Here is a 15,862-nt window from a genome sequence, read left to right on the forward strand (position 1 = left end):
AAGCTTAAAGTTAAAAAATAAATGATCTAGACTGAGCGGGAAATGGGGGGATTTTTATGAAGATTGATAATTCTGGAAGATGCAGAAAAAGATTTTATGTCATTCAGATTGTTTACCTTGGACTTCATTTCCTGGCTCAAAGCTATCAAAAGATACAGCAATAATATATGGTGGTGCAGATGTCTGTGGTTCAGCTTCATAGTTTGGTAACAGAGAATCACAATCAATTGAGGTATTTGTCTGTGGATAACCAAGGATTCCAGGCAAAAATATCCCACAGAACAAAAAAACAAAGCAGGAGTGTCTCCTCATCTGTGGAATAAAAAGACAATACAGTTCATTGTAACTTCTTTTAAGTAATTCCCACATTTGGCAAATATCTGCTTTTCTCCAGGACAGAAAATAAAGCAAGTCTAGAAAGCTGCTCTTTCTTTGCATTCATGTATTTTGAAGAAAAGAAATTAAAATACTTATATACACTGCCAGAAAAGTGCAATAAGAGACACAAATATTATAATTTAAAAAATTGAATTATTAATGGAAGTTTAAATTTTCAGGTTACATGTCAGCAATCCATTAACAGCCATGTCTGCTGCATTATACCTTTGAACTAGAAAAGTCCTTAAAACATTGTTGCACTGGCAGATTTAGCTCAGCTCCTTGGCTATGCAAGAACTCAGAGGGAATCCTTGCTCTCTGAAATTGTGGATGTAACCATGATTAGCATGCTCTCCTTCGCTTTCCCTACTCTCACCTCCAAGGGATGGTTGAGAAATCTAGGTAAATGCCCTGGAGTACTTCTAAAGATTTTCAAAGTCTTTGTTTCCTGAAGGACTTAACAAAAGATTTCTGCAAAGTCCTCTGGAACTTCTAAACAATTTTAAAATACTAAATTGCATTCTTCCTATTAGTAAAGAATAAACCATAACCAGTATAGAAATCCACCAAAAATAAGAGACAAGACGGAAGTCCAATCTACCAGGACCGACTGTGAAGAAAAAATGTATTTTCTCTACAGTTCACTTGCAGAATTGACAAAAATGATAAACTGTTTCCAAGAAAGAAAGGAAACATTTCCCAATAGTATTCTCAGGTGTTTACTGCCAGATTTTCCAGCCCATGCTCGAAGTCTAAACATTCAACTATGACACTACGTAATTTAAAAGGTCATTACATCTTATGAACAACTCACTCTTCCAGCTACAAAATTGCTGATACAACTGTTAAATCTTCAGAAGTATTTAATAATGCTATTTTACATGCTGTCTGCAACAGGATTGCCTCATGTGACACAACACACACAGTAACAGAAAGAATGGAGATATTTACTTGAGATTTTTTAAAGCATTTCAAGCACAGTGTAAGAGATATGTTCAATTTGTACCATCTACCTTATATCTCAATTCATTCATGACTGTGTAGTGTAAGATCATTTGGTTTTGTATGTGCTAATGAATGTAAGTAACAGAAACATCTGGAAGAGGGGAAAAATACACAACTCTGAACACTCATGTACTTAACTCTGAACTTCAACAACTTTTTAAAAAGCCACTTAGTCAACAAATAATAAAGCAGGTGACTGTGAATTGTTGAAAGATTTCCAAGTAGAATGATGAAGGTTTCCATGGTGTCACAATTACTCAGACCAGCAACCAGGAAAGTGATAGATGCAACTTATCATGTCTTTAAAGCAGATGAAGCCTGTACCTCTCTAAAGCCTCATCAAAGTGTCACTTTAAAGGGATCCTGGTAAGCATCATGTTTTGGTATCAGCACGCTGGGTGCGGTTATCCAATCTCTTGTGACGATTTTGACGTGGCCCACCTCTAATTAAGTTTTAAATACAGCATGTGGGTGCTATTATATCAAGAGATGCGGTAAACAGTGATTTAATATGAACTAGTCTGTGTGTTGTTGAAATCTCTGACTCATAGAGAGGTGGGAAAATAAAAGTCTGTTTCTAATTAGATGTTCCATTTCAAAATGCAAAGCCCTAGTTTAGCTAGGATTGGAAATTTGTCTGGAACTACACTCTGCCATGAAAGAAAGCCAGTCTGAAATCTTTCCTCTTTTTCTTGCTAGAAAAGAGCCAGAAATACAAATATAACGAGTTGAAACACAGCTGAGATGCCTTCTCTTTGCATTAGCTCTCTGATTTAACTGTTCAAGAGGTAATCTAAGAGTCTCGTCATGTCATCTTTTGGAACTAGCTTTGAGATGAGAAAGAGAGATCTTTTTAGCATCTTAAAAAATTCCAAGTCCAGACTTGAGGCAGAAAACTTCCATGGGCTCCAAGATCCAATACATACTCAAAGCAATCATGTTACCTTGTATTACGTATTTTACACTTTCCCCATGAAAAATGTAAAGAAACAAAAATTAAATATTTATAAATAGAAGCATAGGGAATTCTGGCAAATAAACGTTATTTGCAAACTTCTAGTGGAATATAATTATGAAAAATTGACTATATCCTCAGTTCCTTCATCTGATGGAAATACTCTAATTATTTTATCACAGACTCAAACCTTTCTTCCTATGAGTCTACATGACCCTTACCTTTCCAACACCTGAGTTGCTACCTTAAGAATCCTCTTTCATATTTAGCCTAGTATGACTCCAGGCCAACAATTAAATCCCTGAGTGCTAGTTAGCTACTGCTTTCAAAGTCTACTGGACTTGGGAAGAGACACTTTGGTGGTTTGCTCCTCCAAAGCCTTGGGCAAACTTCTGAATAGAGACAAAAGTTGTTTTAAAAGCTTTTAAATATAGAGCGTTTACTTAATATGATAAATACCTTTCCATAATTTGAAAAACACAGTCCTTGCAAGCCCGTCCTGCCAACAGTTTAAGACTAAGTCCTGTACACCCCTTTCTATTCCCATTGTTTATGAGTATTTTTCTCCTTCTCCTAGATGTTTCTGATGAGCCACAGACTTATTCTTTAGCCTTTGAGAATAAGCATCACCAGTTAGTGTGCACCCTGTCCGCCACATCCCCACCAACACACCTTATCGACCAAGTGCTGATGCGTGGGCATCCTCCGGTCCCTCTGTGGTCAGTGTGGAGGAGCTGCAGCCAGGCAGTGCCAGTGCCCCAGGAAGATGAGACAGAGGAGGTGGAAGGCTTGGCCAATCCGTGCCAAGGTGGGAGCCAGTGCAGCCAATCCGAGCCAGCTGCCCTGGAAATTGGGACACCACAGGTGGGACTGTCCTGCCCAGAGCTGGCGGTGACAACACACTCCTCACAGGTGAGTCACGCCCCTCTGACCTTTATCGAGGCATCAGGCACAGGCAGGGCTTCTGAAGGCTGGTAGTGTAAACCAGTATGTTGACTAAAATCAAAAAGAATTATGCTATACAAAAACCTCATACCAATATTTCATAATTAATTGTAGTAAAATATTCACTATTCGTCTTATTAATCTGTTACCACTGAGATAACAGTGGAACAAATCTGTTCTGCTGCTTTTTCAATTCTGTACTCCTTTTTTCTAGTTGGAAAAGACTCGGGAAATTCTAATGATTGTCATACTTCCAAGCATTTTCCCAAAACAAAACCAGCAAAAATAAAGCTGTTTCTTCTCATGCACCTTGTGGGAAGAATCTGAAGTTATTGCTATTGAACTGCACTCAAAACTAACCTTTTTTGTTTTTACTCTTCAGAAACATTTTTACAAGGTCTGTACTGAAGATTCAGAGAAGTCCAAAAGCTGAATGATATATAAAATGGAATAGGATATTTTCAGTTGGATGTGATCTACAATTATTTGTCTAGTTCATGCCTGTCCAAATACCTCTTAAACACTGACAGGCCTGTGGCTTTGACCACCTCCCAAGGAAACCTGTTACAGTGCATGACCAACCTCTCAGTAAAGAAATGCTTCCTAATGTCTACTCTGAACCTCCCCCAGAGCAGCTTTGAACATGTCTCTCTCCCACATGTCCTATACCGGACACTGGGGAGAAGACATCAGCACCTCCCTCTCCACTTCCCCTTCTCAGGAAGTTGTGGAGGTCAATGAGGTCACTCCTCAGCCTCCTTTTCTCCAAACTAGACAAGCCCAAAATCCTTTGGTGCTTCTCACAGGACATTCCTTTCAGCCCTTTCACCAGCTTTGTTGCCCTCCTCTGGATACTTTCAAGGACCTTAACAATATGACAGACATTCCTATTTAACCAGGGAATTCTGTGAATCTGAGAGTCCATGGTTAATGGTTAATCTGAGTCTTTGGTAAATGGAAATCCTTTAACCAAAGACTATTCACAAGAACCTTCTTCAATTCCTTAATGTTCATGCATTTAAAATATATTTAAATTCAAAATATTCATAGAATTTTAAGAATATTTGCTATTTTTAGGATTCTGTGTATTTAACTAACTGTATTCTCTTTCAGTTAATTACCTTTAATTAATGAGTAGCATTTTATTTACATTGTTCCATTATGAAATACATTATTTCCTATCTGCTGCTATCCACTGGGGAAGAGATCATAATCTTTCCTCTCTTACTATACCACCAAATTTACCATTAATACCAATGTTATAAATAGCAATGCAAAATCATGCTGCACACCACAAATGCAATAGCATACCAGTAACACCATCAAATAAATTACACAGTAAAGGAATGATAAGTGCTCACACCAGAAACACATAACCAAAGAGATGGGATCTTGCAAATGCATAAGGCAAGACCTCCCTCACAATCAGCTAGGAGATACTGAGAGGTAACCAGAGGGATCAGAACTATTTCTCCAGGCTACTTTGAGTAGCAGTGAATACTCCATGAATATTTGATTTGACAGTCAGATAGATGAATGTCAGGCAATGAATTGCTGTAATCTTGGTAATATGGTTATAAAGAAGCACAGATAACACAAGCAATATGCTTTTGTTGGCTGTAGCACTAATAAAATACTACTGTGAATAAGCTGGTAAAGACTCAGACCATTAGTTTACAATGTGAGAGTTGTAAACCTGCGTCCCTCTTACACAACACTCTACTTGCGGTTTATTTCACAGGAGCAGTATTCTCATTGAATCAAATATAGGAGACTGATTCAGTATTCATTTACCTGTACTCCAAAATGTCAGTTTAAAAAAAAAGTCCTTTTCAGGTCTACATACTTGAAAGGACAATTTTGAGATCATAATTTAAATACCAATTGAACAAGTGGTAAACTCCCGACTCCAGTGAAACCATGATTACAAAGTTTGCTATGTACTGAAACTCCTGTGCAGAACAACATTACACTGTGTGCACATGGATTTCCCTTGTGCTTGGAATGCCTTCAATGCAAATTCCCGTGGGAATATTACCCTTTTTTTTTTTATCTCTGATTGTGTGTTGCTCATAAGGAGTTAGCTGGTCTTTCTTTAAAATAATCACATTAGATTTGTGCCACCAACAGTGGGCCAATTCATTTTAGGAAGAAGCCAGGGAACGTGGCAGAGACCAGAGTACAGAACACTGAAAGGAAGTAAATGCTTACTGGGAAGTGGGTGAAAAGTTTAAATGGCACATGATGGACACAGGGAAAGCCAGCTGCTCACATAAGCAAAAGACTGTCTCCTTGAATAAAGGACTGAAAACTCTTGCAGAATTTCCAGTACTACTTTGTTTCTACTAAAAGCTGTTTAAAACAAATCAGAGTAAACAGTCCACTTCCTTCTTCCTCCCTGACATCAGGACCTCCAGCCACCTTCATGACCCTCAGCAGCTTTCTGTATGCTCACTGCAGCACCTGAGCCAAAGATTATTTTTAATCTGGCAGTTTTCCTTACAACTGGAAATGTTAGAAAGCCTAAAAACCCATCAGCTAATGCCAACATACCTATATAAATACTACGGTAAAATAGGTGGTGTTATTTCCATCAGGGTCTGGTATCCTTATCAAACTGCTTCGATGTTTCCCATAGGTGATATACCCCTGAGTCTTGGCCTGTGCAGGAGAATTGGCAAACTCTTTGCTCAGAGACCTCCCATGTGCTGCACACAATGAATGATGTAACAGTAGCCACTCCAAAATTATTTCAGAGAAAATGTACATAACGAGTTCTCTTACAGATCTGACAATCTACGTGTTTTGTTAAGTAGTCCAAGCTGACTCTATGGAACAGTAAAAGACATCTTTAACTCCTCTTAAGTGCCAGGTGCCTTACCAAGCTCTCCCAGTCCTTTTCTTTGTTTCTTCCTTGGTTAAACAGGGAAGGTCAAGAATAATCCCTGCAAATGACAGACATCAAATTTGTTCTCCTCAAATCTATTTTGACTATTTGAGAAATTTCTGTAATATCCCACATTTAATCTCCAAATGTAAATGGTTTTCTCAGTATACAGTATTAGTGTGATAGGAGGAGGTTATCATTGCATACTTTCTGTGTATAACTTCAGAGTACTCAGCTGAAGTTATTTTCAAAAACATCTAGTCTAAATTTAGTGGTAAGGATTCTTAGCAGCTGTGTGAATGATATCATAATGATTAAATTAAAATACAGATTTATTTACTCTTCCTTCCTTCAAGGTATTGGTTCAACAAGGCATCAACAAGGCATTTGATATGTCTTCTGTCTTATACTAGCATGTTAAGATTTATGTCATTTTTCCAAGGACTTAAAGTATTGGCACATTTTTATATTTATAAAGGCACATTTTGCTTCCTATGCTCAAAAAAATTCCTTTCTTAAAAATACATCAACATATGATACAGTAGTATTATATATTGCTCTAGCTATAAATAGTGTTATTCTTCACAAAAATACTACTACATTAAAAAATACATTGAAAAAGCCAACTAAAATTTACATAGTGTATTCTGGTTTCCTAAGGAAGTATGTTAAATGTCTTCCTGATAAACATATAACTCTGATAATTCAGAAAACCACATTTTTCTAGAAAAAAAAGATATGAAAATTATCCTTTCCTAAGTATTAAAAAAATTCAACTTCTTCTTTCTTTAATGTCTTGGTTTTGTTCATGTTAGCACTTTTGCAGTCTGATTTAAACCCTGCCAACATCAGTGCAATAAATAGATAAATCTATAAATAACAGAATAGTTCACACCTCAAGAGTCCCAGATAGATGATGTCATTGGGAGCCTTACATGAGAATTAGAGAGCAAAAAAAAAGGTTTGATTTAACTGGACATAAGAGTAGAAAGGGAGTGATCAAATGGATTACTTCTGCTGAACCTTTTGTGTCCCAGTAGAGATGATGGTGAACAAGACTGCAGAGCTGATGGGTGCCATGCACTTACGTGCTGCCCAGGAGAAACACCTGACATGAACAGCACATACAAGAGCAATGACATATGAACATTGCATCACCTTATCTCATGCGTTGTGCAAGCTAACAAGTGGTATTGTCCCTATGTGCTTTTAAGGCGAGTGCCTGGGTGTGGCTGCAAACATATGCAACACTTCATATAAGCCACAGTGACTACCATTTGTTAGTGATTTACCAGACACTATATTCAGATTTAAGTATGCCTAAATATCCGTTGATGGAATGGAAGAAATGATAGTAGAGGGTTTCTGCTAGTAAGATATACAGTCCACAAGAAAACTGGAGCCATAATATTAACAATGAAAATTCACTGTTTTCCCAGTCATGGAGAAGATAAATGGTCTCTCTTGCATGCATTACTTACTGCTATTACTGAATAATTCTCTGACTGTAATTTATATTTCTGGATCCAGAATACTGCAAGTACCACTGAAATATGTTTACAGGCTATTTCTAAGTCCCTGTGGCCTAGAGAATTCTCCTGCATAGTGGGGTTAAGGCAGTGCACATCTATGGTCCACTCTAGAGTGAGCTGCTGGGATCCAGACATGTAAGTTCAGCTTTAGAGCTTCTTCCAATCCAACAGTACAGGATCAAAACCAGCATAGATAAAGGACACAAAAATGAATTGTTTAAACTTCCTTTGCTGATTTACACACAGTCATTTAAAAATTTTGGCTGTCTAGGCTAACTGAATTTTGGCTAATTTGGGGGACACATCATTGCATGTCTGTAATAGATACCCATGAGACCTGCACCACCGTGTGATCAAAATAGGCATGGATCTGTTATCAATAAACATAGACCTGCAGCTTCTAAGAGTTTCTTTCAATCTCTCAGGCCAAGAGGGAGATATCCTTACTACTGGACATTCCTTTGGAATTCAAAATCAATTTTTAAACTTGCTATTCACTCCTTTAAAAGTGTGACTAAAGGAAGAAGATTACTTATCTATCCAGGTTGTTCCTAGGTAAGAGGATGTGACTTCAGATTTGGGGAGTCCCAGGTTCATCATTTACAGAAGCCAAAATGCTATCATCCTAGAAAGAGGCATACTTTTTATGGGAAGAGAGGTTGTTAGATTTTGTCTAATTACGTGTACACAACTACTGGAGAGCAGAAGGGAAGCAGAGCAAAGAGGGATGGTATGATGGGCTCATGTGGTTTCCAATAATATCCAATTCCCCCCCAAAAAAGCCAGTTAATATATTTTCCAGGACATGATGAATAAGGCATTTGATATTTTACAGGTTTCCAGTAACAAATAGTAACACTTCCACTCTATTTTCCTGTTTGTCTCTGAACACACCTTGCAAACAATAAAGCAGTAATCCCCACTGCTCCCTGTGAGGCAGGGAAGTATTACTGTTTATACCCAGTTCTGCAGATGAAGAAACCAAGTCACAGAGGGATTAAATGAGTTAGCCAAGGTCATATAGAAAGTCTGCTGCCACTCATGGTATGCATCAGTCCTTGTCAGCACTCAGTGACACTCCCTGAAAAGTTCACTCAACCCCTTTCTCTGCGTAGGCCAGCATCTTTAAGATTTCATAAGTATCATCTTCCACCGTAACCTTGACTGGAAGAAGAAACTTCACCAGTCTAGGTCAGAGACAGGCTGAACATGATTCTTGGCTTTCTTACTTTTTGGTTATGACTCTTGATTATCTACAGGTTTATACCTTATTTTCACCTCTGCCAGAAATTCTTCCTAAGGGACTCCTCTAATTTAAACCTAAGTAGGTGGGCAGGATAATATCCATACAATAAATATATGCAGTAATTATTTTTGAAAATTCATAAATATTTCTGTCAGGACACAAACCTTATCATTTCTACTCCTGAATCTAAAACCCTCCACCATCCTTTCCTATACAATATAAATCAGCTCAAAGTTTCATAAATTCATGCCATACAATGTGGATATGTCTATATATATACACACACACATACAGACAGTGTAATACCTCCTGTACGGGTAGTGTTACACTATTGATGGGAATATCTAAGTGCATATAGTAAAAAATAGTAAGAATAATAAAAAAATTAAAACACGCATCCTAAAGTATTTCACTTTTACAGTAACTTTCCAAACAAAATCTCAGATGTATTTTATGTATTTATATTATTTTTCACTAATGTGATGAATTTCACATCTTATTTCTTTGTGTTTGTGTATCAGAAAATTTAGTGGACTTAATGGGGATTTCTTTGGATGTGAGAAACTTAAATGAACCGTGACCCATACAGTGAACACTGCTTTTTTGCTCAGGTTAAACAGAAATACTGAGATTCATCCAAATCAAAAAGCCCAGTGATGAATCAGCAGATTTAAGGCATGACAGCAAATCAACCATTCTTCATTCAACATTTCTTCTATGCTGCTCACCAGGTTTCTGGTGCTATATCAAACCACCGAGGTCCTCCTCCCATTCTCTCACCTTCTTCAAATTGAGATCTAGGACTCTTGCATTCTAGTGTGTTTCTTCTTAAAAGCAATCCTATGCCAATAATAGCACAGTTCTTACATTATATTGCTCGAAAAGTAGCAGAGCTGTTCTTGGTACTTTTCTCCCACTTATTCAGTAATTAAGCTTTTCAGTTCAATTATTTATAGCCATGTTCCAAAACCAGGAGTGCCTTTTATTTGAGGAAAAAAGGAATAATTTTAAAAATGAAAAAATAGGCATGAGAGCTGTAGGAGCTGCCATCTCTTCCTTGCTCTGTCACAGATTTCCTGTATGACTCTAACAAGTCATTAATTTCTATATGCCTCATCTAGAAAATGAGATAATGACATTTAACTATTTCATTGGGAGGCTTAATGGTTGTGAAATCTGCTGAGCTTCTTGGATGGAAAGAAGCTGCCATCAGAGTAAACAGTAATAGCATGACTATGTTTGGTGAGAAGGTTATAGGAGAGTCACTTTGGAACAATATCACAATTCTGCATTACACAGACAAGATTAGCCAAGCAAGTGAATCACTTAGTGAGAAATTTGTGTTTTGCTTTGTTTGTGGTATCTGTGCATACTGTCTGGACCCCAAAATAAAGATGTATTTTTAATGCTCTGTAAGTCCGTGGGAAAAGATACGGTCTTTGGTAAATAACACATCCTTTTTCTACTTTTAGAATCTAACTGCAAATACCAGCTTATGAAAGATTTAGAAAAATGTCTATGGGCTTTGAAATCTGCTATAGGTTAGTACAACCCACCATGTGACAGATCAGTCATAAACAGTAGCACATATATTGATTCTTTTTTGATTTTCCTTCTCATATTCTTGACAGTAAAGGGACTTGAACTAATGTATCTGACATTCACACATTCCTAGATGGGAATGCATCTGTGGAATCTGAACACATCTGTGAAAAAATATCTAATTCATAAAGTGAATCAGTGGAAACCACAGCATCTTAGGATCTCTAACAAACCCCACATAACCTTATTGGAACACTCCTGTGGAGGTAGGTGTCTCATACTAGATACACACACTCAGTAGTTCAAATTTCCCAAAGCTTCACCTCTCCTCAGTGTCCCATCATCTCTCTTTTTATCTGTATTTTCTGGGATATAGATTTTTTAAGGTTTATATTCCTTTAACTGAGAAGATGATGGAATATCAATTATACTTCTAAATTGCTTTTGGCCATGAAAAATGTGATGACTATCTCCTACAACCTCAAACAATTCATGCTGACAGTGATTTGTAACACATTTCTGGGCAACAACTTCAAACTAATGTTGCTGCTTTCACTATAGCAATACTCATTTAGTCTGTGATAAGGAATTATACTTGTCACCTAAATTCTCTCTGATACTTTAATGTTGGTAAAATGTCCAGGACTAAGTGTTCTTTCCACTTCAAATTAAAACATATCCTGAAGCAAATATATATGTTTATATACACTGTTTGTAAGTAGCCATTAGCCCACAGATGAAAAATCTTGATACCACAGGAAGTGACTTGAGTACAGGAAATAACAAGCCACCTTTTTACTTGAAAAAGAAACTTAATCAAGCATTCCCTTTCACCAAATACGTGTTACTAAATACCAAGGAAGAACAGCAACATTATACAATTGAGAACATAGTATGTGAGAGACAGAGAAAGCTATTCGTGAATCATTGTCTACAGAGCACATTCTCAAAAGTAAAGCATGTCTTTCACAGGATTATAAGTATGTATTCTAATCATAGTAGAAATAAAATTTTCCAATCATAGTGGCACTACAAACTGTAACACTGGTCCATTCAATTCAGAATACTTTTGAAATCTAACTGAATTTTCTCTAGGAAACCTTATCTGTGTGCAGGAGAGCCACAGTTGAGAAAAAAATATGAGATCTTGGAACAACTGCGATGTTCACATATTCGGTCAAACACAGGGCAGCTAGCTAGATAAACAGCATTTAGGATATTAGCACTCCATTTTGCAATGGTGTACTGAAATCTGTCCACAGCAGTACAGCTGAATAAGGATCCTCTCATACCTGTCACATTTCATGGTGTCATATCTTAAAGATCAGGACATTCCACAACATCATACTGGTGCCTGTTGAACTATTGTATCATTGGAAAGTGAATAATTCTGAGTAGGGCCAAAAGGTGTAATTTAAATAGATTTGTAGCTAGTTGCACTTTTCAATTCTATCACTAAATTAGTTGGTTCACATTAATACAAGCGAACCAGAACGCCAATTATCATACATAATGTTCAGAGCTTTTACAGTGAGTTAGCAGGTTAAAATATTCATTTTGCAAGTAGCATATGAAGAAACACACATGATCTAATTAGTCAAAATCCCTAAAAAAAGAAAAAAAATACCATCTACTATGGCAATTTTCAAAAACTCAATCATAAATGAGTTGAGATAGGAATGTGTAGCACATATTGAAAGTGAATGTTTCTGCTTCATAGCATCTGAATAATGCTGATTCTGTTAGTTTCAGTACTTTAAATAATAATAAATTATTAACTATTATGTTAAGATTGGAAATTAGACGCAGGAATACCTGAACAGACTGCTCCACTTATCTTACTGTTTTCCACCTGGTTCTATGCTCAGTAAACCCTTTGCAACAAGAATAATCCCAATATGTATTCATACTAAGGTGCTCAATTCTGACTCTTGCAAGATAAATGATAGAAGATATGCTACAGGAGACAGCATAAAATCTCTGAAAACTTTCAGGTTAATTTACCTTAAATTTTAAAACAGGAAGATTCACCTGTTTTGTAGATAGCTGAAAAATGGATAACTGGGGCAAGACCTATGCTACACCTAAAATTGATCATCCGCTAAAGCTGAGACTTTTCTAGAATGTGTTTATACTCTAGAATCTCTAGTTTTAAAATTACATCAGGGCATCTAAGTTCCAAATATTTGCTTTCAGCAAAAGGAATGCAGTAACTACTCTGTCTGAGCTGATCTCGCTGACAGGTCTGGACATGTCTGCACTTACTTAGAACAACGCAGAGATTTATAGCTGAGAATGAGCCCTACTTTTAACTGAGAAGGCAATGTCTGCCAGCAGGACCTAACACTCAGGGGAGAAAAATGTGAGCTTGGCATGACTAAGGTAGGCATTAGATGTACAGCTGGGAGTGGATGAACTGGAATGGGCAAGGTCGAGAGTATTAAAATTTGGCCTATTTCTTCTAATGAAATGCTTACAGAAGGATTGTACAGGGACAAGCTACCGTGCAGTCGATATCTAAAAAATAGCAGAAATAAACCACTCTCTAAAAAAAGTGTTAGGAAGAAGGTGTATGTAAATTTCATGCAAATTAGAAATTTTAAAAAAAAATACAATAAATTGGGGGAAGGCATTTAAAACATTGAAGGAAGGAGTTACAGTTTACTTTTTTTCTCCCTGAATCTTGCTCTTAAAATCTGTTTGGCTAGATGAGTGGAGAAAGATATAATACTATGTATCAAGCCCAACCAGCTTATTCTCAAACTTCCCAGGTGATTATCTTTCCATCTAATTTGAACGGTGTGAAAACATAAAGGACATAAAGTCTCTGTATCATGCAGCTACAGAAACCACCATACCAAGATTGCAGAGCTCTTGATTTGGACAAACTCTTGCACCTTGGTAAGAAGGCAGAATCATATAAACACTGAAATGAGAAAAGGGGAGAAAAGGAGACAGCAAAGTCAAGTATTTGACCGGGCTGGACTGAGTTCCCGAAGTAAGCTGCAAACAAAACGCAATTTCCACCTTCACATTGTCAAAGTTTCAGGTTTGAGTGACCCTAATGTAGCTCTAAAGGACTGAGAATACTACTAGACTTTGCCTTCATATGCAGCTCTTTCCCTGTCAGCTTTTTGTAAGAGCAATTAGAGGTCTTTGAAAGTCATAAGCTTTTTATTTTCTCCCCACATAAATCCCCATGCAGAGAGTTACAAGAGCAAGGGAGAGATGACCAACAAAATGACTAGTGGCCTAGATAGCCTCTGAATTAAATTTTCCCTTTTTTCCTATCTCAGTATTAAATGTTTAATGAGCAACAACAGAAAGTTTATAATTCATGTTTGTAATATATGGTATTAGTAAGTACAGAGTAGAGAAATTCACTCTTTATTATTCATATATATAATAAACCTCAAATTGTAATGTCTAGGTACTTAGCTGCAAGGTACCTGAAGTTTTACACATTTATAATTTATATTCTGGAAAAATTTAAGTGATGTTTAATTGTAGAGGGCCACTTTGTTGGAAGGATTCAATACAAAGTTCAAAGGTTGACACTGACCTGGAGCCCTAGGGAAGTGGGATGACCCTTAATTTATTATGAATTAATATTGTTGCCAGTGGAGACACATCACAAATTCTTCTGCCCTCCTGGTTAATGGTAACCTTGATTTCAATTCCCTCATTGTGGAAACACAAACTAGTTGGATACACGTGTGTGTCAGTGTGCTGTAGCAGCTGATGTGGAGATGAGAAAAAATTGACAGAAATTCTGGGCAAATTAATTTTGAAACATCCAACTGATGGGCTTTTGCCCCCCCCAAAAAAGAAAAATATTGTCAGTATTTTAAGCACCGAGAACAAGGATTATTTTTCCACTCCCCTAGGTTTGTAAGGTTGAATTTTAAAACCTGGATTCTCAGTGCTTTTGCTTTTCTAGCTAAAGGGGAGACTGCTGCTGTAGTCCAACACTCTCACACAGACACTAGGGTTGGACCAAAATCTGATTTCATGGCTTTAGCTTAGGACATCAGCCAAGCTGCTTCTATTGATCTGCAATGCCACTTGTGCAAATGACCAACTGAAATTCCTGTTAACAGTTGAGAGAGAAATTTCATACCATTAAATTACAATTTATTCAACTGCTCATGTATTTTAAGAATGCAAATAATACTAAATTAGATCAGTGTTTTCCACTTATTGCTAGAACAGGAAAAGTGTGTTCAAATGCCTTCAAGACAAACTTCTAGGTGTGTTCATTTTAGTCAGACCCTTTTGACCATCCTCTTGTATATCAGAAACCTTGTGACATTGTTTCATCAATTTTTGCAATACAAGACTGAGAAACACAGGCTGCAGCATTACTAAATTAGATTTCACTACGGTGGAATTTGGAACTTCACCAACGAGTTTATTACTGCAGCATAGGAGCAGGTTTAGTCCACACTGTCCCACAGAAATAGGGGTCCAGTAAGACCCTGAATTTCTGCCTAAAGAAACACTCATGGTGGATAACTGAGGTAATCTCCAAAATCAGGATAGAAGGAAAAAAAGTATGGGAGATTGCTGAAAATTGCTTCATTGAAATATGGCTCAGTCTCCAGTATTTAATGATCACAGAAACACAGAAAATACAATGGAAAGCGCAGCATTAGTGGCACTCCGGTTTTAACCCAGTCACAGCTATTTATTTTGAGAGAGAATATAGAAGGAGGAGGGAGGGTTTTGTGAGGGAGCCAAAGGAGTGCTTCATATTTCATCACATCCTGTTTTCAACAGTTTCATTACTTACCCTACAATTAATTTTTGGAGCAGATCTTGCAGCACCCTAAGGATATCTGCCCTTTCCTGGCTTTGTGCTGCAGAATCTGGCACTGAACTGATGATAATTCTAAGTCATAAACTATTTTCAAGTTCATCAATGGTCTGTAAAGCACATTATTTGCTGCATTCCAAAGCTCTAGATGACACATTAGTCTCGACTTGAAATGTTGGGGAGGTTGTAACACACCTTAGTAATCTCATCTACTTCCTACTTATTCAACTATGATTTATTGATATTATTTTGTAGCTTAGAATGAGAAAAATATGAATTTTTCAAAAATTTTTTACTTGACATGCAGAAATCCAGTGGACCATAAAAAATGGAAGGCCTAATGAAGAATTAAAATTAAAAACATAGCATATACTATATGAGGGCCTAATGTAATTTTCATTTACAAGGCTAAAACTATCTGTAGAGCATGTTCAATGTATTGGAAGGACTAAAGGCAAATTAATAAGTACAGAATCAGCTATTTCTTAGACTGCTTTTCCTAAAAAAAGAGTTTATAATGCAAGTATATAATAATAAAAAGTTTAATTTAATGTTA

General features: G+C 36.9%; 1 protein-coding gene across 11 annotated transcripts in view; it reads right to left on the reverse strand.

The window, feature by feature from the left end:
• Positions 1-15,862, reverse strand: part of LOC111932716 (uncharacterized) — a 75,903-nt gene that overhangs the window by 46,631 nt on the left and 13,410 nt on the right. For 7 of the 11 annotated variants that reach the window (XM_086841758.1, XM_086841756.1, XM_086841751.1 and 4 more), the window contains 2 exons: positions 3,011-3,334; positions 117-312 (listed from right to left, as the gene is read on the reverse strand). In XM_086841758.1, the coding sequence (XP_086697884.1) occupies positions 117-312; positions 3,011-3,040 (226 nt within the window). In that variant the 5' untranslated portion in view covers positions 3,041-3,334. Of the gene's footprint in view, positions 1-116; positions 313-3,010; positions 3,335-3,643; positions 3,713-6,164; positions 6,229-15,862 lie in introns of all 11 variants that reach the window. The other 4 variants (XM_086841752.1, XM_086841748.1, XM_086841754.1 and 1 more) reach the window with 3 other exon arrangements.

Source organism: Cyanistes caeruleus, chromosome 9, assembly GCF_971803275.1.
Source record: "Cyanistes caeruleus chromosome 9, bCyaCae1.hap1.1, whole genome shotgun sequence".
NCBI classification, from domain to species: domain Eukaryota; kingdom Metazoa; phylum Chordata; class Aves; order Passeriformes; family Paridae; genus Cyanistes; species Cyanistes caeruleus.